This window comes from Ursus arctos, unplaced genomic scaffold, assembly GCF_023065955.2.
Source record: "Ursus arctos isolate Adak ecotype North America unplaced genomic scaffold, UrsArc2.0 scaffold_32, whole genome shotgun sequence".
Classification (NCBI taxonomy): Eukaryota; Metazoa; Chordata; class Mammalia; order Carnivora; family Ursidae; genus Ursus; species Ursus arctos.
In genome coordinates, this window is record NW_026623008.1 from 14,572,938 (window position 1) to 14,596,067 (window position 23,130).

General features: G+C 51.0%; 1 protein-coding gene and 1 long non-coding RNA gene across 4 annotated transcripts; both read left to right on the top strand.

Annotated features, from left to right (window-relative positions):
• Positions 1–353: 353 nt before the first annotated feature.
• On the top strand, positions 354–22,691 carry CDA (cytidine deaminase). 3 transcript variants are annotated; one of them, XM_026517165.4, is made up of 4 exons: positions 354–602; positions 12,103–12,214; positions 17,755–17,812; positions 20,611–22,691. In XM_026517165.4, the coding sequence occupies exons 1-4, from the start codon at positions 449–451 to the stop codon at positions 20,725–20,727; spliced, it is 441 nt and encodes a 146-aa protein (XP_026372950.1). In that variant the 5' UTR covers positions 354–448; the 3' UTR covers positions 20,728–22,691. The 3 variants fall into 3 exon arrangements, with proteins under 3 accessions (XP_026372950.1, XP_057161084.1, XP_026372948.1); XM_026517163.4 differs by lacking the exon at positions 20,611–22,691 and adding an exon at positions 18,386–18,543 and having other exon boundaries at positions 370–602; XM_057305101.1 differs by lacking the exon at positions 20,611–22,691 and having other exon boundaries at positions 17,755–20,604.
• Positions 12,221–16,129, top strand: LOC130542264 (uncharacterized). Its single transcript, XR_008956708.1, has 2 exons — positions 12,221–13,038; positions 13,730–16,129. It is a non-coding gene; the product is annotated as an uncharacterized LOC130542264 (long non-coding RNA).
• Positions 22,692–23,130: the final 439 nt, after the last annotated feature.

The following is a 23,130-nucleotide window of genomic DNA, read 5'->3' on the forward strand; positions in this document are numbered from 1 at the left end:
AGGAGAGAGAGCCATTCAACAAACTGAGGGGCATTTCAGCCCTTGGAGCTTGGACGCCCCAGACCTCACACTGGCCTCCGCCCCCAGCAGCCTCTTCCCAGGAGCCGGTGTCCACAGTCGCCCCTTACACAGGCGCATCCACGCCCTGACCACTCGCCCCTCTGTGTATCAGCAGCGAGAGTGGTCCCCAGGGGGGAGGGTGAGCGCAGGTGGGCACAGTCGCATCCTTCCACACTTGCCCCACAGCGCACCCTCCGACCCCAGCCTGGGGGGAGGGGCGGGGGACGGGGGTGGGGGCGGGAAGCCCGGCTCCCGGCCCCGCCCAGCGTCCCTCCCCCCACCCCTCAGGGACACGCCCCGGGGGAGGAGCGAACGTGGCGCGGGCCCAGCTGGGGTCGCGACCAGCGGCGAGCTGGCTTCTGCGCCTCCGCCGCCCCGGGGGACCGACATGGCCCACGAGCGTCCCGCCAGCGCCCTGGAGCCCGAGCTCGTCCAGCGGCTGCTGCTCTCCTGTCGGGAGGCCAAGAAGTCCGCCTACTGCCCCTACAGTCACTTCCCCGTGGGGGCCGCGATCCTCACTCGGGACGGGAGGATCTTCTCCGGTAAGGGCGCCCCGGTCCCCTCGGCCGCAGCCCCGGCGGGAGGCGACAGAGCGGAGGGCGGCTCTGGCCGCTCACGGTGGGCCACCCCTGTAACGCTGGCACCCCTCTCCCCTGCCCTGCCTGCTGTTCCGGACCGTGGGGATGCGGGTGCTGCCCGGATGCGGCGACTTTTCCAGTTCTTATAGGACCGGGAAGCCAGGGGTGGGACGGGGAGGGACGTTGGAAGGGGAGGCCATAACTCAAAGCTGGGAGGGACACGGTTGGTACTTTTCTGAGCCCCCTCCGCGTGGCCCCCGAAGAAGGCTTCCACTTTCGTTAGCAAGCCCTCACCTCTCACCCACTCACCTCCGCGTCAGGCCCGGTTTTCAATAAAGAAACTGAGGCCCAGAGAGGTGACAAGGCTCGCTCAAGGTCACACGGGGCGCTGTCGGTGGAACCCAGGGCTAGGCTCCCCCAAACCCTGCTTTCTTCCCATCACCTACTGGGCAAGGAAAGAAATTGAGGAACCCACGGCCAACGGCCGGTGACTTGTTAGTGGAGTTCCGTCCTTGCAGAGGATCGTGGAGGAAGGAAGCCTGGAGAAGTTTGGGTGACCAGCAGTGAGTGCTGGCCTGGGGCGGGTGGGAAGAGGCGGTGGGAACTGGAGTCAGCACTAATCTCTTCCTAAGCTCCTGTTCTTTGGTTTGTTGGTTTTCTAGAAAAGCTCCCTTGAACAAAAGTTCAGACTTGTTTTTGCTCAGCTAAGAGGCATTCTCATTCAAAACAGCGGAGAACTTGGTGAGGAAGTGGCTGGGAAGCCATGCCCCTCCCCACCACTCAGAGGGCAGATGAGAATTGGCACAGGGGGACAGATGGGGACACCCAGCCCTGCCACCCAGAATCCACCTCTACTTGGCAATGGCAGCTATTTAAAGGGACAGAGGTTCACATGTGGACATCTAATCCATGACCTCCAATAGCCTGAGGCCAGTTGTGAGCCGCTCGCCCCCTCTGTGCTCAGCTGTGAGTCTGGCTGGGGGCCCCCACCTCCCCTTGTAAGGTGCCCCTCCTGAGTTCTCCTTGCTGTTCATGTTACCTCTTGTCTTGGAGGTTCTGTCCCATTTCATGAGTCACCTGGGTCTTAAACCTCTTTGAGCGGGAGAAGTAACCTTGAGTGAGTGCTAGTGTGTGAAAGGATAGTGAAGAATGTTATCCATTAAACCTTATAACCCCTCAAGGCAGTTTTATATCACAGGGAAGGAAACAGGCTCACAGCTAAATGCCCAAGATCCAGAGCTGGGATTCGAACCCAGATTTCCCCTGACTCAAGTTGTCTACTCTGTGGGGAATCAAGACTCTGTGTGTCTTGTGGGAATTCAGGCCTGGCCTGGTGGTTCAGATGACTATTAAACATTAACCACCACCACAAACAACGCCCCGGCTCCTGAGGCTTGAACGTTGAATCAGCCATTGGCTTTTTCCAACGCCTCCTTGCCTGAATTCATTCATTCAACAAATATTTGCTGAGCACCATGACATCCTAGGTAAAGTGCCAAGTACCAGGGATATCGCAATGAGCACAAATGACATAGTCTCTGCCCTCCATGGAGGTCCCTCCTCTTACACAGGTCATGGTTCGAAAGGGAAGCCTCAACCAATGACCGTAGGAGTGAATAAATGAGGTGAGCAGGAGTGTGGCCTATCTAAATTGCAGGGAAGAACCTGGTTGTGCAGTGGGGATTTAGGGAGGCCCTCTGGGATGGGGTGAAGGCTCTGAACTTAGAGGCTCCTGGGTGTGAATCGTGGTGTTGCTGTTTTATCAGCTGTGTGATCCTGGGCATTACACTTCACCCTGATATGTCTTATGCATTTGTAAACTGAGGATCCTGCACCCACCTTTCCGGATGGCCGTGGACAGAGCTAGTTTGCCTAGCCTGACATGGCACCAGGGTCCTCCCGGATGGTTGGTGCCTGTGCTGATCAGCTGTGGAATCCTCAGGTCGAGAGCTCATGCCTATAAAGTGATTAGCACAGTTTCTGCCCACAGGAAGGATGCCACAAATGGTGGCAGCTTCTTCTACTACTAATGGCATTTTTATATTATTACTATTTGGAGGCAGATTGTGGAGGACTTGTGAAGGCCAAGCATTGACGGAGATTTGATGAGTTGGGAAGATAGGGAACCAGGAACGTTATTAAGAAGAAGAGTAACATGGGGGTGCCTGGCTGGCTCAGTCAGTTAAGCGTCTGCCTTCAGCTCAGATCATGACCCCAGGGTCCTGCCCCAAGCCCTGCATGCCCCAAGCCCCGCATTGGGCATCAGGCTCCCTGCTCAGCGGGGACCCTGCTTCTCCCTCTTCTCCCCACTTGTGCTCTCTCTTGCTATCTCTGTCTCCCTCTCTGTCTCTTTCTCTCTCAAATAAATAAATAAAATCTTTAAAAAAAAAAAAAAGAAGAAAAAGAGTAACATGAAAATCGAATTCAAGGGCAATTGGTCTGACAGGTACTCAGGGAGAGCCAAGACAGAGGAAAGAGTGTCAGGGGGGTGATGTCTGTCTTGTTTGCTGACCTGCCCACAAGGCCAGCACATTGCCCAGGCTGGAATATGTCCTCAGTTAAAGTTTGTTGAATGCATGAATGAGTGACCCGGACTAGGACAGTGGCAGGTGGGACAAAGAGGAAGGAAAGGCATGAGAGAAACTGTATGGGACGAGTAGACCGGGCTTGGGGTGAGCAGTACTGGAATGAAGGAAAGGAATATGGTTCTAGATCTTCAGCCAGGTAGACCAGGGGAATGATGAGGTGCTGGCCAAGGTGGGGAGCTGAAGGTGGAGCTGGGTGGTGCTGAGGACATGGTGGGCAGGGACCAACAAACAGCTACAGGGGATTGACCATCTGCTTAGTGATTGATCATTTGCTAAGCACTTGATATAGAAGATCTCTTGTAAGCACATGGCCCCCACGTGTCACATGCAGTAGTCAGAGCACTTCAGTTGTAAATGACAGAAACCAATCAGACCCACAATGGGCAAGGATAGATCTTAACTCAGGGACAGTTGGATCCAGGAACTCAGATGTCACGATGCCCTTCTTCGTCCTTCTGTGTGCTTGTTTTCTTTCTCTTACCCTGTAGGTGGGCTTTCTCCAGGCATCAGGGAACATGAGTGCAGGCAGCCTCTGGTTCACATTCTTACAGCCTCAAAAGCAGAGAGGCAAGAACTCTTCTCCACTAGCTAAAGATGGAAAAATTCCAGGGAAGGGCTCTGATTGGTCCATCTCCAATCACATGCACATCCGTGAGCCAATCACTGTTGTCATGATAGAGTAGTGTGATTGGTCCAGCTGACTCACACATACATTGTTCCCAGGGTGGGGTGGGGGGTGGGGGTCTGCTAAGAAGGAGTATGGAGGTGCCAAAGCAAAAGCCAAACACACACTCTACAAATGAGGTAACTGAGGCCATCCTCCTGCTGCTGCCCCTTGCCGCAGGGTGCACGTGCCGAAGGGGGCAGAGAGAGTGCTGGGAGAGAGGGACGAAGGGAGGGCATTTCCCAGAACCCCTGGATCTCCTGCAGATGGGAAGGGAGGGCAGAGCGTAGTAAGGCAGGGCTTGGAGAGGAGGGGACCTAGAACAGTCAGTGCGAACCTGACAGGGCATCATGGGGTGAATTTGAGATGATGAGGAGGCACAGAAGGCACAGCTGAATTGAGACACTGCGAGTTTATAGTTTCATATGAGACAGGTCTGCCCTGTTCTGTGACTTTCTCCAGCTGCACCAAAGACCAGCCTCTGTGGAGTTCCCCTCCTCCGGGGCAGCTGGTGCCCCATTCAGTTCCAAAGCAAGTCTGACAGGCTTGTGGTCACGGACTTGTAATAATGATCACTTCCCCTTGACCCTGGCCAGGGTCCTGTGCCCCTCGAGGACGGGCCGCCAGGATGGTGACTCATCACCACAATTATCTTCTGTGATTGCTGCTGGAGAGCATGGGCAGAGGAGGGGCCCACCAGGGAAGGCAGAGCTACAGGTGGGGAGGGAGGTGGGGACTCAGAAGAGATGGGGCAGCAGGGGGGGTTGGCAGGGGCAGTGGGGTGGCCCAGGGCAGCCAGTGTTTGTGCAATGCCAGGTCGGAGGTGGTGGGGGAGAGTCATGGAGACCACTCTTCACTGGCAAGGGATGGGCAAGTTTGTCCTCGGGACGGTGGCCTGTCTCCCTCACCCCCTCTCCCTAGAGGGACTTCAGCACTCTCTATGCTCCTTCGCCATTTAGGGGGAAAGCCACTTTACTGGATCAGCTCTGATGAATTCTGGGAGGAACAAACCACATTTCTAAAAAGACTTAAAAGGCGGCCTGGTTAATTGCTGAATCCCACTTGCTTGGCTTTAACCTTGAAATCTGATCCTTCATCGTCTTCCCTCAGACCAGCCCCTGGCCTCCTGATTCCTTCCCGATTCCTTCCCAGGGTCTCCCTTCTCCTCCAGGACGGCTCTCCAACCCACACCCCCCCTCCCCAGAGCAACTCCAGGTGAGTCAAAGCAGGCATCTCTAGCTGGCTTCCTGTCCTTACAGCCTTCCTTACACCCACCACACCCTGTCCTCCCACCCCAGGCTCATCTGCCGGTCCTCTCCACTGTCACTCAGAAGCAGCTCCTTACAAAGATGAGCTTCACTAACGCCCCTGGACTCTGTAGTAGAGTTAGAATATAATTCCTGCGTGTCACGGTGTGTTGTGTGGGCAGTGGGGGGGGACGGAAGAACGTGGAAAGAGCGTAGTATTTCTTCAAGCACATGCCCATGACATTTCTTTGGTTCAGTGATTCTCAAATATGGTCCCAGACCTGTGGCCTTGGCACCTCCTGGGAACTTGCAAGAAATGCGAGTTCTTGGGGTCTGACCCAGGCCTACGGAGGTAGAAACTCGAGGAGTAGGGCTCAGAAATCCCTTCTAAGAAGCTGTCCAGGAGATGTTGATGCCCAGGGGTGAGTGTGAGAAGGGCCACTCTAACTACTGAGATCCCTCGGGACAGAGTAGGCACGGTGCTTTCCAGCATCGCTCTTTTCTCTGGGCGGCAAGGCCCACATCACCTCCCTGTAAACTTCCTTCCTTGCCGATGGCTTGGTAACCTCCAGTGCTCGCCCTGCCCTATGCACCAACCCCCCTCTAAAACATGTGCTTATTGAAATGCCATAGAGAAAAAGGACAGTCCTTTGTACCTGACAGGTCAGGATGTGTATCCAGGCTCCCTGCCAGCAGCCTCAGCTGTTACCTTCTCAGAAATGGGGTCGTGATAGGCTCTGCCTTACAGAGTTGTTAAAAGGGTCAATGACATAATACAAATGAAGTAGCAGGCAGATAAAAGAAAAACAATGAAAAACAAGAATAAAAGAAAGCTGTTAGTAATATCCTGCAATTCCGGATCCCTAACTTGGCACCATGCCAGCGTGGTGTGTGTGTGTGTGTGTGTGTGTGTGTGTGTGTGTGCGCGCGCGCGCGCGCTTGTGTTTCAGAGCAAGCAAAGGCAACACGGGGAACAGCATTGGTTTGCCTGGATGGATGACGGCCTTGTTTTCTGAGCTGAGGGAAGCAAAACAAAATTGGCCTTTCAGGATCACAGTACATGGCTTAGGGCTCTCTTCTTCTTCTTTTTTCCCCCTCTTTTTAATAAGACTGGGAAATTCCACTTGAATTTGCTAGAGGCCCTCAACGAAGTTATTCCTTTGTATCTCAGAGATCTAGCACCAAAGCGGGAAATTCCACTCATTGGATAAAAAGTAACTGAGAGCCTGGCTGGCCTCAGTGTCCCGGCCCCGGGCATCCTGCAGCACCGAGGCTCTGTCCTCAGGAAGTTACCCTGTGATGGGGGAATGAGACAATAAAGACGTATCTTCGGGAAAGTGTGAAGCAAGGTGATGTGAATTGAAGCAGGATAAATGGATTGAGAGGATTGGAGGCTGCGGGCATGGGCGGAGGCAACAATTTGAGCGAGGGTGACTGTGGCAGGCTTCTCTGAGGAGGGAACATCTGAGCGGAGGCAGGAGTAGGGTGAACCCTATGCACACGGGGGAAGAGAGCTGCAGGCAGTGGGAACAGCCAGTGCAAAGGGCATATGGCAGGAGAGTGCTTGGCGTCCTTGGAGGGCACTGGGAAGGCCAGTGGGTCTGAAGAGCCAAAGGAGATGGAGTCCAAAAGGTAGGCAGGTGGGGACCAGATTAGGTGAGGCCTTGTAGTCCTGGAAAGGATTTCAGAGTGTCTGAAGGGCAGAGTCAGAACCACTGTCACACCTTGTGTGGAAGGAGCAGGTGCTCGGGCACACAGGCCTGGCACCACCCAAACCTTGCTTTTATTATTTTTTTATTTTATTTAAATTTAATTAACATAGAGTGTATTATTAGGTTCAGAGGTAGAGTGTAGCGATTCATCAGTTCCGTAGAACACCCAGTGCTCATTCCATCAGGTGCCCTCCTTCATGCCCATCCCCCACTTACCCCCACCCCTCCAGCCACCCTCCGTTGGTTCCCTAGAGTTAAGAGTCTCTCTCTCTGATTTTGTTTTATTTTACTTCCACCACCCAAACCTTGACTTTCATGCAATTGGTAACAGCAGCTGGTCACTGCTGGGCCCTAGCTCTGTGCTGGGCTGTGTGCTCATTGCTCTACCTGCGTGATCTCGACTCATTCTCACCAGAGTCCTCTGAGAGAGGCGCTATGGCTTTCACTTTTAAATGACAAGACTGAGCCTCAGGGAGGTTTTAGTCTCTTTCCCAAATTCTCACAGCCTGTAGAGGAAAGGGTCCCCGGGCAGAACGGAACCTCAGGGCTCTTTTTGCAAAGCCCCGTTTGAGCAGTGGGCTGTCTTCTAAAACAGTCTCTCTCCCTTAACTGGCCCTTTGAAATTTTTAGACACAGTTAAGGAAGATTTCTGTCTATGAGGGCATTCCGAACTTCAAATGCAGATACAGGCAATCGTCCTGAGGGAGGAGCCTTCTGCAAAACCCAAGATTTATGTGACTCACGTTTAACAGGGGGAGTGCCCCTGAGTCAGGGATGAGGCAGGGCTGGGGTGGTTGCCAGACCAGGATCGAAGTGGGGGAATAAGGCTAGCAAGGATTTTACTTTGGGAGAGGCAGAAGTCAAATGCAGCCAGGCCAAAGTCAGCAAAGGTGGGCAGGGCAGGCAAGGACATGTTTAGAGGAAGTCATTTCAGGCGGGCACCAGGAACTTGGCTGGGGAGACTAGGTGGGGAGCAAGAGAACCGTATTCATTCATTCATTCATTCATTCATTCATTCATTCATTTCACTTCCGTTGACCTCGGGAGAGGGTCAGTTATCCGGCTTTAGTGACTCACATGTGAATGCGAACAAACGCTTGGCCAAAGTCAAAAACATTTGGCGTTCAGGGGCGCCTGGGTGGCGCAGTCGTTAAGCGTCTGGCTTCGGCTCAGGACGTGATCCTGGTGTTCTAGGATCGAGCCCCACCTCAGGCTCCTCTGCTAGGAGCCTGCTTCTTCCTCTCCCACTCCCCCTGCTTGTGTTCCCTCTCTCCTGGCTGTCTCTCTCTGTCAAATAAATAAATAAAATCTTAAAAAAAAAACCAAAAAACATTTGGCGTTCAGTAAATGTCAACCATTACTTTCAGGGCTGCAACTCCTTGGTCACTCCTTGTGCCATATCCCAACCGTACTAACTGACTTCTGTGTGGTCGTAGAGGGTGGATATGCATGCAAACTATTTTAGACAAAAGGAGGGTGTATTGGCTCCTAAAACTGTGGGAAGAGACGGCGTGTAGCTGGGCCTCAGGGGCAACTGCACCAGGGCCAACTGTTTTCTGGCCTTCTCCCATCTCATCTCCCATCCGTTCTTGGGAGTGTCCATTTCCCCTAACGGTCTCCTCCATAATGAGTGGAAACCCGGCCAGCAGTGGGAGCCAAGCCCACACTCTCAGTCTCCTAGAGGAGCTGAAGTTCCTGCATAGAGAACTCTGACTGGCTCACTGTGGGTAAGATGCCTGGCTCTGATTGGCCCAGGGGGTTAGGTGCTCAACTCTGATTGGCCCAGTGTGGGTTAGGCACTCATCCTTAGACCAGTAAAAAGGTCATGTGAGACAAGATGGCAGCTCCCATTTGAACTACGTTGGCGGGGGGGATTCTTCTCCATCTGCTGAACATGAATGCTTGTGATTTTGAGAACCATGATGATGATTAACGGATCAAATGATTAACCGAACCCCTCCTAATACGTCCATGTAAATAATGCAGTGACAGAAAATTCTATGGGGAAAATATATGAGGAAATAATGACCAATTTCCAAATTTGACTGCAGGAAGAACCAAATCCTGCATAATCACGTAGAAAAAGAGAGTGCCATAGGTAAGAAACAGTCTCAGGTGATGAGACAAATAGAAACATAGTGACTTGAACAAGATGGCTGCTTGCTTCTCTCATCTAACAGACCAGGGGTGGGGTGGACTTCTGGGCATATGAACTGTTGTGCGCTGCTGTGTTCCACAAAGCTGTTCAGGAGATCAGATTCCTTCCTTCTTGATGTCCTGCCGTCCCTAGAGTGGTGTCCACATCCACGTGTTCAAAACTGGCACGCGTCATCACATCCATGTTCCACCCCTGGGAAAGGGAAAGATGAAGTCAGGAGCAAGCAATGGCCCTGTAAAAATGTCATCTGGAAGTTGCACCCATCATTTCCGCTCGTATCTTATTGGTTAAAACTGCAAGCCTACAGGAAGCTTCCAGGGAGGTTGGGAAATGTGCTCTCTTGCCTGGGTAGTCATGTGCCCTGCTCAACTCCAGTGGCTTCGGTTGGGACAGTGAACCCTGGGAACAGTTAGTCTTTGCCACAGGACCACCTGTGGTCTTTAAATATCTGCGTACCTCCTTTCCACACGTAGGACCCACTTACCACCCTCCCAAGGGAGGCAACCCAAAGTCCCACCCAGTCACTGCATCCAGCTCTGGGAGTGGGATCTTGGGGCTGTTCCATCCCCTTCCTGAGGTGCAGATGTGGTCCTGCTGTTCTAGTGGCCCAGAATCTGAAAAGTAATCACCCACACCCCAGTTTCCACTCACTCCCACAATATTCAGTGTGGAGTAGGAGCAGGAAAGAGTAGGAAAGAATAACCACCATCAAATCTTCTGACAGGAAAAGGGAAGAACAGGGAACACACAGTAGCCACTAGTCCGTGCAGTTATCAATGCTGCTGGGCAAGAAGTGTGAAGACTCCCTGCCCTAATACACACTCAGTCTTCCCTTTCTCCTCTGGGGGTCACCGCCTGTCCACTCTCCATGGGGGCCCCAGGCTTTGTCCTCTGGAAGCTTCCTCCTTGACTATCCTAACCTCAGCCATACATCTGAAGTGGATTTTGGGGAGAATCCCCTTCCTTGGGGGCACACAGCTCTCTCAGCTCAGTCCTCATGGTGGGGTTTTGGGGACCCAGGGGTTTCTTTTGGGATTAAATGATCATAGGATTTTACAGACCAGATTTTTGGCTTTTCTGGCTAGCCAATTCTGTGAAAAACTTGGAAATCTTCTGGTGTATTTGCTTCCAGTCACTTCCATACAGGAGTAACCATACTCAAAGATCCTTTCTGGGCATAGTTCCTAAGCCTGCCAACTCCCATTTTTTAGTAACTGGCTTCCCTGCCTGGCCCATCCCTGCTGCATCATTTCGAGGCCCCCACACAATAGACTGAGTGAGAAGATGTCACCCTTCATCAGATCTTTGCCTCGAGGCTGATTCCCATTGCCAGGTAGAGAATCCTAATGGTAGGTAGCACCGTCTGCTTCCCAGGTTAAAGGATGGGCCTTTACCAAATCATCTGCCACAAAGTAACAAGGGCCATCAGCTTTCCACGGGGCCATGTCTGTATTTTCCCATTCACGTTGCCTAACTGTTAAGCCAAGGCTGTGTATTTTAGATGTTTTTTTTTTTGTCAAAGCTGCATTTCACTCTCAGTACCAATTTCTCTATTCATTAGGTCTAGGTTAAGCTGCTATAACAAAAATCCCAAAAGACAGTGACTCCAATGTGACAGAATTCTCTTTTATTCTCACATAACAATTCAGAGGAGGGAGTTATGCCAGGGCAAATAGGTGACTTGACTCTGATGCATGAGTTGAACCAGGGTCCCAAGTGCCTTCTCTCTTGTTGCTTCTCCATCCCTATGACCATAAACGACATGGCCAGAGCTGTCCCACCTCAAACCAGCTTGTAGAGCATAAAAAAAAGGGAGCAAAGGGCAATTCATCTCTACCAAAATTGTGACCCAGAAGTTTCCCACCTCACTTTGAGCCACATCCCGCTGACCAAAACTTAGTCACATGGCTGTCCTATGCTGCAGGGCAATCTAGGAAATATGGTCTCTAGCCCAGCGGCCATGTGAGCAGCCATATTGGAATAGGGCTCACTTGTAGTACTTAAAGCAATAAGGAGGGGGTGCCTGGGTGCCTCAGTTGGTTAAGGGTCATGCCTTCGGGTCATGATCTCGGGGTCCTGCCATGCTCAGGTCATAATCTCGGGGTCCTGAGATCGAGCCCCACATCAGGGCCCCCTGCTCATCGGGGAGTCTGCTTCTCCTTCTGCCTCTGCCCCTCCCTCCACTTGTTCGTCCATGTGCGCACTCGCTCTCTCTCTATAAATAAAATCCTTTTTTAAAAAAAGAAGGAGAAAAGAAATCCTCAGGAACAATTGATATCTCTGCCTCACAGAGAAAGAAAGGCAAGCTATGAAGAGTGACGCAGACCACAGCCTGGCAGTCAGGGGGAAGCCCACCTTCTGGGACGATTACTTCCCTGAAAATGAGGAGTTTGTTAGTCAGCCAATCTGGCTATGCCAGTGTTTTGTGTCCTGGGAACAGGCTTTAGCACCCATTGTCCCCCAGGGACATGCTCCTGAGAGGGACACTGGGGAGGACTCCCTGGCTGTGGGCTGTGCCACCAGAGCAGCCTGCCTCCCAGGGGAGGGCTGCGGTTGCCTGAAAGCTTGCGCAATCACAGACACCTTTTGCAAAGCTTGGGAGTTACTTGTTCGTGCGTTTGTTGGTTTTGACAGTTTGTTTTGCAACACGACTCACATAGAGTTCAGTTGAACTCTGATAGCTGGTAAACACCACCAAAAATTTTGCCCAGGCCCAATCGTTGAGCCTTCTGTCTCTTAGATCCAGGGCTGGGGCGGGGCAGAGGTGGGAGGCTCTACTCATCCTCTTAAGCCTCAGCATGTCCCTCGGCCTTGACCTTTGCGGAGGAGATGGGCTGGGTTCAGCTGTTCTGCTCTGCTGCCCCTGCTCCCACTGTGCTTCAGGATGGAGGCATTGGGTGAACGATGAGGGTGGGGGAGTTCTGGGAAGGGGCGTGGCAGCAGGGGGTCACGGAGTCTCCCACTGCTTCTTGTCAGATTGCCCTCTCTGAGTAACAGGGTCCTCCCTGCGCTGGAATGGGGCAAGCCTCTTCCTCAACACCTGCCACGGGAAGTGGTTCTGCTGGAAATGCCACTGGGTTCTCCTCTCTTCTCAGGGTGCAACATAGAAAACATCTGCTACCCACTGGGCGTCTGTGCGGAGCGGACGGCAATCCAGAAGGCCATCTCAGAAGGACACCGAGAGTTCAGGGCAATTGCCATCTCCAGGTGAGGGGTGGGAAAGGGAGGCCGCGGTTGTGTTCGTCCACCTGTTCAGCCAACGCTCACCACGTGCGTCATCATCCGTCTGTTCATCTAACACATTTATTCTGTACTTCCTATGTGCCGGGCACTGGCGGGCTTGGCTGAGTGCTGAGGATAAAGAGACAAATCAGAAATGGACTCTGCCCTCCCTGAGCCCACAGAGCAGGTAAACAACCAAGGCACCTCTAACTCAAGGGCAGGTGTGGTTTTCGTTCTAATAGCACAAACTACAACAGGATGCCTACAAGACACAACAGAAAGGAGGTGTAGAAACCTAAAGCCGGGGGGACCTAAAAATCACCTGGTATAGACCCCCCGGCCACTACCCCATTTTACAGATGAGGAAACTGAGGCCCAGAGAGGCTGAGCAACTTTCCTGGGAATTCGTGGCAAAGCTGGAACCAACCCAGATCTCTGGAGTCTCACTCTGGGCTTCTTCCATGACACCGTGCTGTGCCAGGAAATCAAACACCCTTCCCCACCCTTGTTGAGCTGCCTCTGGGATCCCTCACTGTGAGAGGTGACTACTACACTTGGCATCGCCCACCTCTGAGTGCCAAGAAGCAGGCTATAAAGACAAGCTGGTGGGGCGACAGCCAGGTAAACCCGGGTTACAGTTCACACTAATCAGGTTCCAGCCCGGGTCCTGGCTGAACAAAAGCATTCATCAACTCTCTCCCCACACCCCAACATAAATATCCAAGTTCCCACATGTGGACCCTCGCAGGACGCTCACTGAGTTCTTGTTGGCCCTGGACCCAAGCTCCGCGGCATCAGGATTTGAGCACGTGAGTGGGCTCTTTTACTAACTTGGACCCTGTTATGCTTCTTTTTTTTTTTTTTTTTTTTTTTTTTTTTTTTTTTTAAGATTTTATTTATTTATTCGACAGAGATAGAGACAGCCAGGCAGAGAGGGAACACAAGCAGGGGGAGTGGGAGAGGAAGAAGCAGGCTCATAGTGGAGGAGCCTGATGTGGGGCTCGATCCCATAACGCCGGGATCACGCCCTGAGCCGAAGGCAGACGCTTAACCGCTGTGCCACCCAGGCGCCCCTTTTTTTTTTTTTTTTTTTTTCCTGTTACGCTTCTGATTTGATGGTGAATTGCTCTTGTGTGTACCTTTGCATTGTCTGAGAGAGAGTTCTCTTTTGTTTTTTTTTTCTTTGAAGATTTTATTTACTTATTTATATGAGACAGAGAGAGAGAGTGCAAGTTGGGGGAGGGACAGAAGAAGAGGGAGAGAGAGAATCTCAAGCAGACTTCCTGCTGAGTGTGAAGCCCCATGCAGGGCTTGATCTCACCACCCTGAGATCATGACTGAGCCGAAATCAAGAGTCCAGGATGCTTAACCAATGCAGACACCCAGGCGCCCCTGAGAGAGAGTTTTCTTAGCAGATTAATGGTGTGGGGAAAATGCCGCCGGAAATGTTTAATCTGCGCAGCGTGCGACTGCACGGTTGACCAAGCATTGCTCTTTCAGGACCTCCAGGTGCCCGGGTTACGGATGAGGAGCGCGCTCCCTCTCCCTCGGGGTGGTGCTGCAGGACCTTGCGGGCAGAAATGCAAGCAGCAGAAATGCAGGGACCTAGCACAAGGCCCTGCAGGGACTGGGTAACAGCAACAAATCCCCATTTCTTTATAAGATCCGAAACTGTGCTCAGTCTGGCCCCGAGGTGGACCAGGTTACTGAAGGCTATTTTCCTGAGCAACTGGAGCCAAGGGACACTGACAGCTTCCAGAGCCCTCCCTGTCACCAAGGTCTGTCCTGGCTCCCCTTCGGCTTCGGGAGGAATAAATGAGGCCAAGCTGGGAACATTTTGTGTGGAGGAGCAGAGCTCAGGATGTGGATTACACTTTATTTAAAAGCGGGGAGGGGGGAAATAACTCAAATACAAAGCGGATCCAAGAAAATAATGATATTCTGGGTGAAAAAGAGGCCAAAGTCAACAAAAGGATAATGGCACGGTACCTTTGCTCTGTTTACAATGTTCTAAATGAAGGTTTTTTTCTTCTGGTCATTATCTACTTTTAAAAAGGACTGGGTATTGCTAGCGATGATTAGCAAATGTCCTTATTTACATAAAACCTGCATTTTTCTAGCACCCAGCTGCTCTGCTCCAGGGATCCAGCCTGCACTCGTGTCCCTGAGCGAGCACTGCAGCCATTGTTGCAATAATGACTTGTTAAATTGGGAGCGTGGGTTTACAGGACTAGTGGAAAGTGCCAGCTCCCTTGTTAACACTGATGGGTGTGAACAGTCTCAGAGGGCCCCTTTGAGATCTCCAGGATGCAGAGTGTGGAGCCCAGGATGGGGTTGTGCTAACGGGGAGCTAAGCTTGTCCCAGGGGGGCCCCAGTGTAGGCATCAAAGGCGATCGGTTTCCAGCCTGTCGCGTCTGATGATGACGGTCCCCGCGTTGTGAGCAGAATCAGCACAAAGCACAGAAACTGTCGATCCCAGCACAAGGCGGGAGAGGTCCGTGTCCCGCGGCACCCAACACGTTCTGGGAAGCATCTTCTCCCAAGCTGTTGATTCTTACTCTTGGCGGCAATGTTGGGTAATGGTTAAAAACCCTGGCTCCTGGGTTCATGAGACCTGGTTTTGAATCCGAGGATCTGAGCTTGGCTTTTTATCTGCAGCACGGGTAAGAGTAACACCTACCCCCTGGGCTGTTGTCAGGGTGCAGGAAGTGATTTCTATACACGTCCTGGCATGGAGTATGCAACAAATTCAAACTATTGTTTGAACCTTATCCTTGTGACTTATACAAGCTACCAAAGGCAGAGTCCACAGATCCTGGGTTCAGATCCTTGTCCTGCCACTTACTAGCTCTGTGACCTTGGGCAGGTCATGTCATCTTTCACAACCTATCACGTGAGATGATAAGAGTACCTGCATAGCCCCTACCTTATGGGGTTGTTGGGGGATTAAATGAGTTCATGCCCTGAGGTCCTCACCACGGTGCCCGGCACAGAGAAGTGCCATTTAAGGGTAAGCCAGTACTGTTATCAGGCTGTCTCTCAAACTAAGAGCTATGCTGCCTGGAAACGATTTCTTGGGACTTTTGAAGCCTAAGCCAAATCAACTTCCCCAGTAGAATGTATGTTCCCCCGATGTCTTTGAAGAACCTAATGCGGGTCACCTGGTCCAGGGAACTGTCCTTTGGACAGTTGGCCATGCGTATCACAAGATTGAGAAAGGAAGTGGTGAGCTTGGCTTGGGTCAGATTAGTACAGGGCCTTACAGGTCCTGGAAGGGAGGTTGAATTTCACTCAGAGCACCTCTACCATGGTCTTTTTTTGGGGGGTGGGGTAACAGCTTATTTATTTATTTATTTGGGGGGGCTGTGAGGCAGGGGGAGAGGGAGAGGGAGAGAATCTGAAGCAGACTACCCACTGAGCGTCGAACGCAGTCCCACGACTCCGAGATCGTGACCTGAGCTGAAATCAAGAGTCAGACACTTAACCGACTGAGCCACCCAGGTGCCCCCATCCTCTCCCAGGTCTTAACCACAGCCTGCCTGTGTTGGAGTATTAACATGCAGACTTTATCTCCCCTTCCAAACAGTAAGATCCCTGAAGCCAGAGATTCTCTGATTGGTCTTTGTTGCTCCTTTCCCGTGCCTGCCTGGCATGGTCAACATGCGTGGAGAAAAGTAAAAAATAACACAGAATCCAGCCTCCAAAGAGCTTATGGAAGGCTCTGGCTGCAACACCTGTCACCTGGTAATCATAAGGGTTAATGTGGCTCAGTGCATCCTGGGGCACAGGTCCCCACCCTCTCATGTCCCCGTGGGCTTTTGTTCTAAGCTGGGAGCATGCTCAGAAAGGACCCATACTTCCGTGGAGCAGAACGCTTCTTTGGAACCACACATATAAAAGGAAATTATGAAGATTCAATAAAATAACACACCATCACTCTCTCTCGCCTCAGCTGTTTTACCCAATTCATACCATCTGTGTCTATCTCTACTTGACGCATCGTTGGTTGGTTCGTTGGTTGATTATCTGGCTCCTCTCACTAGGCAAAAATTCCTGAGTGCAATGAGTTTTGTCTGTTTTGCTCATTGCTATATCCCCAGCACCACCAGTGCCTGGCATGATGCGCCAATAAATATTTGTAAATGAGATAATGCATTTAAGTGCTTTGCAGAATGTGTGGAACCTTCCAGGCACATATTAATAATATAATCATTGTCAACATATATATGATAAGTTAATTTTCAGTTATTATATGTAAGTTATATATAATCTGTATATGAAGAGGTACTAAAATTAAAACAGAGCTGATATGTACAAAGGAATAAGTAAGTACTCAGTAGTATAGGCAATAGTGATACGTGTGTAGCACTCTAAAGTGTACAGAGCCCTTTGCACACTTTATCTCATTTTGTCTTCTAGCATTCCTGCAAAGTAGGTGACGTGATTCCCTACATTTTACAGGTAAAGAAATGTACATTGGATGGGTTCAAATGACTTGGTGAGAGTCACACATGGTTACCAAAAGGAGGAGCTGACCAAAAACCAAAGTTGAAGTCCCGTGTTCTTGCAGAGATCTCACAGAGCTATGGGTCTAGAAGAGCAAGGACGATGGTGGTAGTGGACGTAACTGCTGGTGCTCCCGCAGGCTTGGCGGTTCCTACTGTTAAATTCACCTTCTTCAAGCACCACCCCTCATCCTGCTCGAAGCTAGAGGATGGCCTGCTCCATTCTGTGAGAGGCAAACCCTTGGTTCTAAGCATCTCTTCTCTAGACTTCTCAGATGCAGATTTTTCTGACTCACATGTCTTATTTTTTCATGCCACAGGACCTTTGCACATACTATTTCCTTTGCCTGCGGCACAGAAAAACACAGGACTTCAGGCTAGCACCTCTGTTAGTTACTTCATTTTGCTGAACCTGTTTTCTTGTAGATAAAATGGTCATTCTGACACTCAGGTTGCCCTGAGAATTCAAAGAAATAATGGATATCAAGTGCCTGGTGCAGATCTTGGCACACAGTAGCTGCTCACTAATGGTGACTTAGGAACTCTACGTGTCCTCCAAGGACAGGACCAAATGCCACCTCCTCCACAAAATATTCTCTTTTGTTCCTCAGTGAGGGACTATCTCCTCTTACCTTATGTTCTAAGCGCATTTTGTTTAAAATGATAACTCATCTAGTTGTCTGCTTGGCCACTGGGTTGAGCAAACCGCCTGAAGGCCAGAGACATAGTCCTCTTAACCTTTGTGTCCCTGGAGTGTGGGTGGCAGTGAGTGCTGACTAAACATTTCCCGAACGCGCTGATGAAAACAACATGCCTGCCCGTGACTTGCCCCTTGGAAGTGTGGAAAGCCACCCTGTAGTTCTTCTGAGCGTCTCTGACACCATGTGCCTGTGAATTGGAAACTGCCTGGTGGGGTTTGACTTCCTCTGGAGCTGGGCAGGGACTCGGGCCCTGAATCTCAGCAGTTGTCCTCATGCCTCAGGAGAGACTGATCCACGTTCGGTTCTCTGTCTCCACAGTGACCTGCAGGATGACTTTATCTCACCCTGTGGAGCCTGCAGGCAAGTCATGAGAGAGGTAAGCACCTTGCCTTCTGGAAAAGGTAAACTAGGTGCATCCCTGCCTTCCCAGGCCGTGGGAGCAAAGCCAGGCTGCCAGCCAGGACACATAGCTACTGTCCTGTGTGCCCTGTTGGCTGACAGCTACGCCTGCCCAAATTTGCACGAATCACTGGAAATTATTCTTTCATACAACAGGGGCTGGAGTGAGTGTCTACTGTGTGCTGAGCCCTGAGCTACGCTGGGGCGACTGCAGTGAAAAGACAAGCCAGGCCTTGTCCTCATAGTTCACAGTCTAGTACAAGAGACAGGCAACAAACAAGGGGCAAAATAAACAGGGTTTCTGGGAGTGATGAGGGCTATGGAGAAAAGAGTACAGAAAAAGGAGTCAGAGGTCAACAAACATTGGTCCAGGGCAAATGCAGCCCTGCCCCCGTACTTTTGTAAATAAAGTTTGATGGGCACACAGCCACACCTGTTCCTTCACATTTTGTCTATAGCCGCTTTGGCCCCCCGACAGCAGAGCTGAACAGTTACAGCAAAGCCCTGTGGATTTTAGAGCCTAAGATATTTCCTGTCTGGCCCTTTACAGAAAAATAGTTTGCCAGCCACTGCTTTAGATGGCCAGGAGGGGCCTGTCTTCGAGGATGACATTGCAGCAGAGATAAAAATAATAAAAAACGAGGCCGACAAAGGTCTAGAGGAGACTTCTAGGCAAAGGAACCAGCATGTTTAATCCCCATACACTTGGTGAGTTTGATTAAGTCATAAGAGGGCCAAAGAGCCTAGAACACAGTGAGTAAGGGGGAGAAATGACACGACAGGGCCTCATAGGCCATGGTACAGAGGGTACATGTATTCCAAGAAGAAAGGGAGCTGAATTGTACCCTTAAAATGGTTAAAAGAGGATTCGATGAGTTCTTAATCTGGACTCCGTGGAAGTTTTTTGTGCATCTGTCCATTTCAGGGAGGGGCGTGTCAGTAGCTTTCACAGACTCTCAAAGAGGTCTGTGTCCTCCAGAGTCCCCCAAAGGTTAAAGCCACCAGCCTGGAGAATCCCACAGGCCCTTGAACTTCCATGTGACATCATCAGCCCTTGTAAATACAGCGTCTCATTTCATCTCCACCCCAGCCTACCGGGGAGGTGGGGGGTCATTACCCCCACTTCCCAGAGAAGTACAATGAATTGCCGAAGGACATGCAGCCAGATGGTGGCGAGCTGGCATTCGTGGTCAGTTCAGGCTGGCTGCTCCTCACGTCCCCTCCCTGCCTTGATGGGTCTTTAAGCGAGACAGATTCTCTCTGGCCATAGAGGAGATATAATGGTGTTTTGCAGAATTGGAGCGGCTGGTTCCCTGGAGGCTTCTGCTTTTGGAGTTGTTTACACCCAGGGGGAGAAGGGGTCATTTCCTTTTCGTTTGCTTTTGTGCCCTGGGGTTTCAAAGCATCTGCCTACCATGCAGGCAGCTCTGTTGTTTTTCTGCTTCCTGCCAGGCCTGCAAACCAGAAACAGTTAGCAGATCGCTGGTCCCCAATTCAGATGCAAATGCCGCCATAAAGGCATTGAATTCGCACTATGGACTCATCTCACGTTAGAGGGGCAGAAATGGCTGTCTAGCACCTTGTCACGTCCAAGGCCATGTGAGGAAACCACATCAGGGTGCCAACTCCCTGGCTCCCGAGGCCCTGGCTCGGGCCAATTGCTCTTTGCTGTTTTCCCCAAACAGATTAGATGTTGGCAAACGAGAGAAGGTGAATGAAAAAGCTGAAGGAGGGAGAGGCAAAACTGAAACCGAAACACAAAGAACAAGAGATGAAGCGTGGGGGCCGGGGACCTGGCGCTCAGACTCACCACCACTCAGATTTCATCCATACCCTCAAGCAGAGCCTGCCAAGCAGAAAAATCTCCTTCCTTAAAGCATTAATTAAAAAAAAAAAAATCCAGAGACTGATCGTGCCTGGTAATAATGTAGTGATTCCGACAGAAGCCGGGAAGGCCGGCAGGCTGCAGACCTGAGCGGTTGCTAAGCACCAGAGTCAGTAAGAACGGCTTCCATTCACTGAGCACCTGCTATGGGCCAGGCTCCGTGTACAGGTGCCTGCCCTCCGTCCATCCTAATTGTCACAACACACGGCTGGGCAGAGCCCCAGTTTGCTGACTCCAGCTCTGGGCTCTGCCTCAATCACAGCTGTCTTCCTGCCTGGTACATTCTTCTGTTCTTAAAGTCGTTTCACACATCAAGACGCTGAGCCCCAGAGAGTTGAGTCATTTGCCCAAGATGAAACAGCAGGCACGTTTTAGCTCCTGAGAGTAGAAGACAAAAATGAGAAGACAGATCTGGGCTAAAATTTCTTCTTTGCTGGCTTTGTCCTCTTAAACCTAAAATGGGGGTAATGATAGCACGTACCTCAAAGGGCAGAGAGTGAAATCATGAGTGGGCAATATCTGGTGTGCGGTGAGGCGGGCATGCACCTGCTTATTCTTGGGAGGAGCGGAGGAAGTGCTGGAAGGAAGCAGGGTTTTAGTTGTTTGTCCCAGCAGGAGGAGGTCAGGCCCTGGGGGTGAGGCTTATCACAGACCGTTAACAAAGTCCTGAGCACGGTGCTGATTGCTCGAAGGGCATGCTTGGCATGCTTGTATTGGCTCTGTCCTCAGACTCGCTGGCCCAGGTGTGATTATTGTCCTCCCCACTTTACAGATGAGAAAACTGAGGCACAGGAAGGACTGTTAGACAGCTAGAGCCAGACTCAAATCCAGGTCAGTCCCGACCCCTCCGTCACGCTGCCTCCCTCACGCTGGCTTTGCTTCTTTTCCAGTTTGGCACCAACTGGGCTGTCTACATGACCAAGCCGGATGGCACCTATGTTGTCAGGACAGTCCTGGAGCTGCTACCTGCCCCCTTCGGGTCCATAGGCTGGCGTAAGATCCAATGAAGGTCGGAAAATGCCCACTGCCTGGAAGAGCCTGGGTTTCCACACATGCTTAAGGGGACAGCTGCCTGGAGAACTTCTCGAAGATGTTCTCACAGACCTGAGAACATCTGCCAAATGGGCAGGGCTGGGCAGAGATGGCTTTTCCAAATTACACTCGAGCACGGCAATCTTCACTGAAGCGATAAAGGGTTTCATTCCATCCTGGGCCAGCATCCCTCCTGGCAGCTCACTTTGTCCTTCTCGGGACGGGAGCACCCATCCCTTCCTTTCTTTCCTGCAGGCCCTCTTTAAAATTCCAGCGAAGTCTGGACTGCTTTCCCATCAGCCTTCCCAAGGTTCTGTCCTGTTCTGAGCAATTTTTCTAATTACAGACATCACAGAACATCCTGATTTGGGAGTGTGAATTTTCCTCTGTCTCTATCATTGTTCACAACTCTAAGGACGACAGGGTGATTTGTCTTTATAGAAAGACCTGGATACTTTCTGCTAGGAGAAAGTGGAACCACGTACCCTTTGGTGTGAAGAGCTGAGTTTTTAGGTGTCTTGCTCCTCTGGATTGGAGGCCCCGCTGGGCTGGGCCGAACTGCCAATGGCCGTTTCTAGAATTTGTTTCGGGCTCAGGGTAGACCTGAACACTGGATGCTGTCCACCTCTGCACAGTTGTATCTGAGAGATTGCAAAGTATAAAAGGAAAGGCAGCAGGTTGTCTAGACACGGTAACAGTGGACCTCTGAAAACCACTGTGTGCCCAGTTCTTTAGCGTGGATTCTTTTTATTTTAAGAGCTCAGCAACTCAGTGAAGTGGGTGTCTCCCCCTTCTGACAGAGGAGGGCACTGGACTTAAGAGAGGTCAAGTGACTTCCTCTAGGACTGTCGCAAAGCTCAGACCCAAACCCAGGTCTCAGAACTCCCACCGTGGTCTAGAAACAGTGCCTGATCTTTGCCATGAGCTGTGCTAAGCTGTGTAACACATATGAAGCCTTATGTGCATCGTCACTCATCAGGCTCACTGTGCATTGTCCTCATTTTACCAGTGAGCAAATTGAAGCTCAGAGAGGTAGAGTCACTTGCCCAAAGTCACACAGCTGAGATGCAGCAGAGCTAGAATTAGAATCGGGTCAGTCTGATTCCAAGTGTTTTTTGTTTTTTTCCCCCCATTCTCCTACAGCCGGTGTTTGGCTGCCTTTATATCTTTCACGTGGCGAATACTACAGAGTGAAAGATGTATAAGAAATAGTCTCTGCCCTTGAGAAACTAACAGTCTGGCAGGAAGAGACGTGTAAGCAGGTCAAATGCACAGAAATATACACTGTGATCCAGGCGAGTACCAAGTGCGAGGTGGGCACAGTGGAGGTGCCATGCTGCCTTCTAGGGTGTGAGGAGGGTCAGGGAGGGGACTGTTTCATTGATGCGTTAGTTATCACTGTCCATCTGTCTGTCTGCCTGCCTCTCTCTCTCTCATGCGCACACACAATTAGGAAGGTTAGGACTGAGTAAGGGAAGGAGCCAGGCTGGCCCTCTAAAGGGGGCTGGTGGCTCTGGGTGTCCTCCCTGGAAGTTGGCCTTGGGACCAACCTCTCCGGCTGGGTTAAGAAGAGAGAATAGATTTCTGCTTTCCTAGGCAGCCAAGTTGCTGGGGGCACAGGAAGTGGACAGGTAAGTCACCCCTTCCCTGTGAGTCCTTTCCACTCAGATCCGGGGCATGTGCCGCTGTTGCTGTCTGGCTTTTCCACAACACCCACAACACACCCAGACCTACCTGCCGCCATCTTGGGAGGCAGGAAGGTGGTCCCAGCGTCGCTGCATGGCACAAAAGTCGACTCGGCCTGTCTTTAGAAATGGTCGATAGGGTCTTCGGCACACTCTGGCAAATGTTCTCAACAAAGCGGGTTGGAGAAAGAAAGGAAAGTTGAAAGAAAATATACCAAGGTGTTAACATCTATTAAAATTCTGGTCAATGGGAATCTCCATTCGTGATTTGTTTTCTTTGTACATATCTGAATTTTTTAAATTTCCAAATGTTTTTTAAAACTTAAGAAAAAGCACAATGGGTTTCAACTTTGGAGTCGGACAGCCTCCAAACTGTGTGGCTTTGGGCAAGTTGTTTCATGACTCAGACTCGATTTCCTCATCTATAAGACAAGGATGATAGTGTCCACCCCGTAGAATTGTTGTGCGGATTGAACGAAATCATGAGCCCAGTGGTGGACCCGCAGTAAGCTCTTTTGATAAAATCAGCCGTTACTTTTATTAAGGGTGACAAATGTTGGTCTTTTGAGGATGGATTTGATTTTTACTAACAAGCCCGGCTATCCATTCCTTTTTTTTTTTTTTTGACAGAGACAGCCAGCGAGAGAGGGAACACAAGCAGGGGGAGTGGGAGAGGAAGAAACAGGCTCCCAG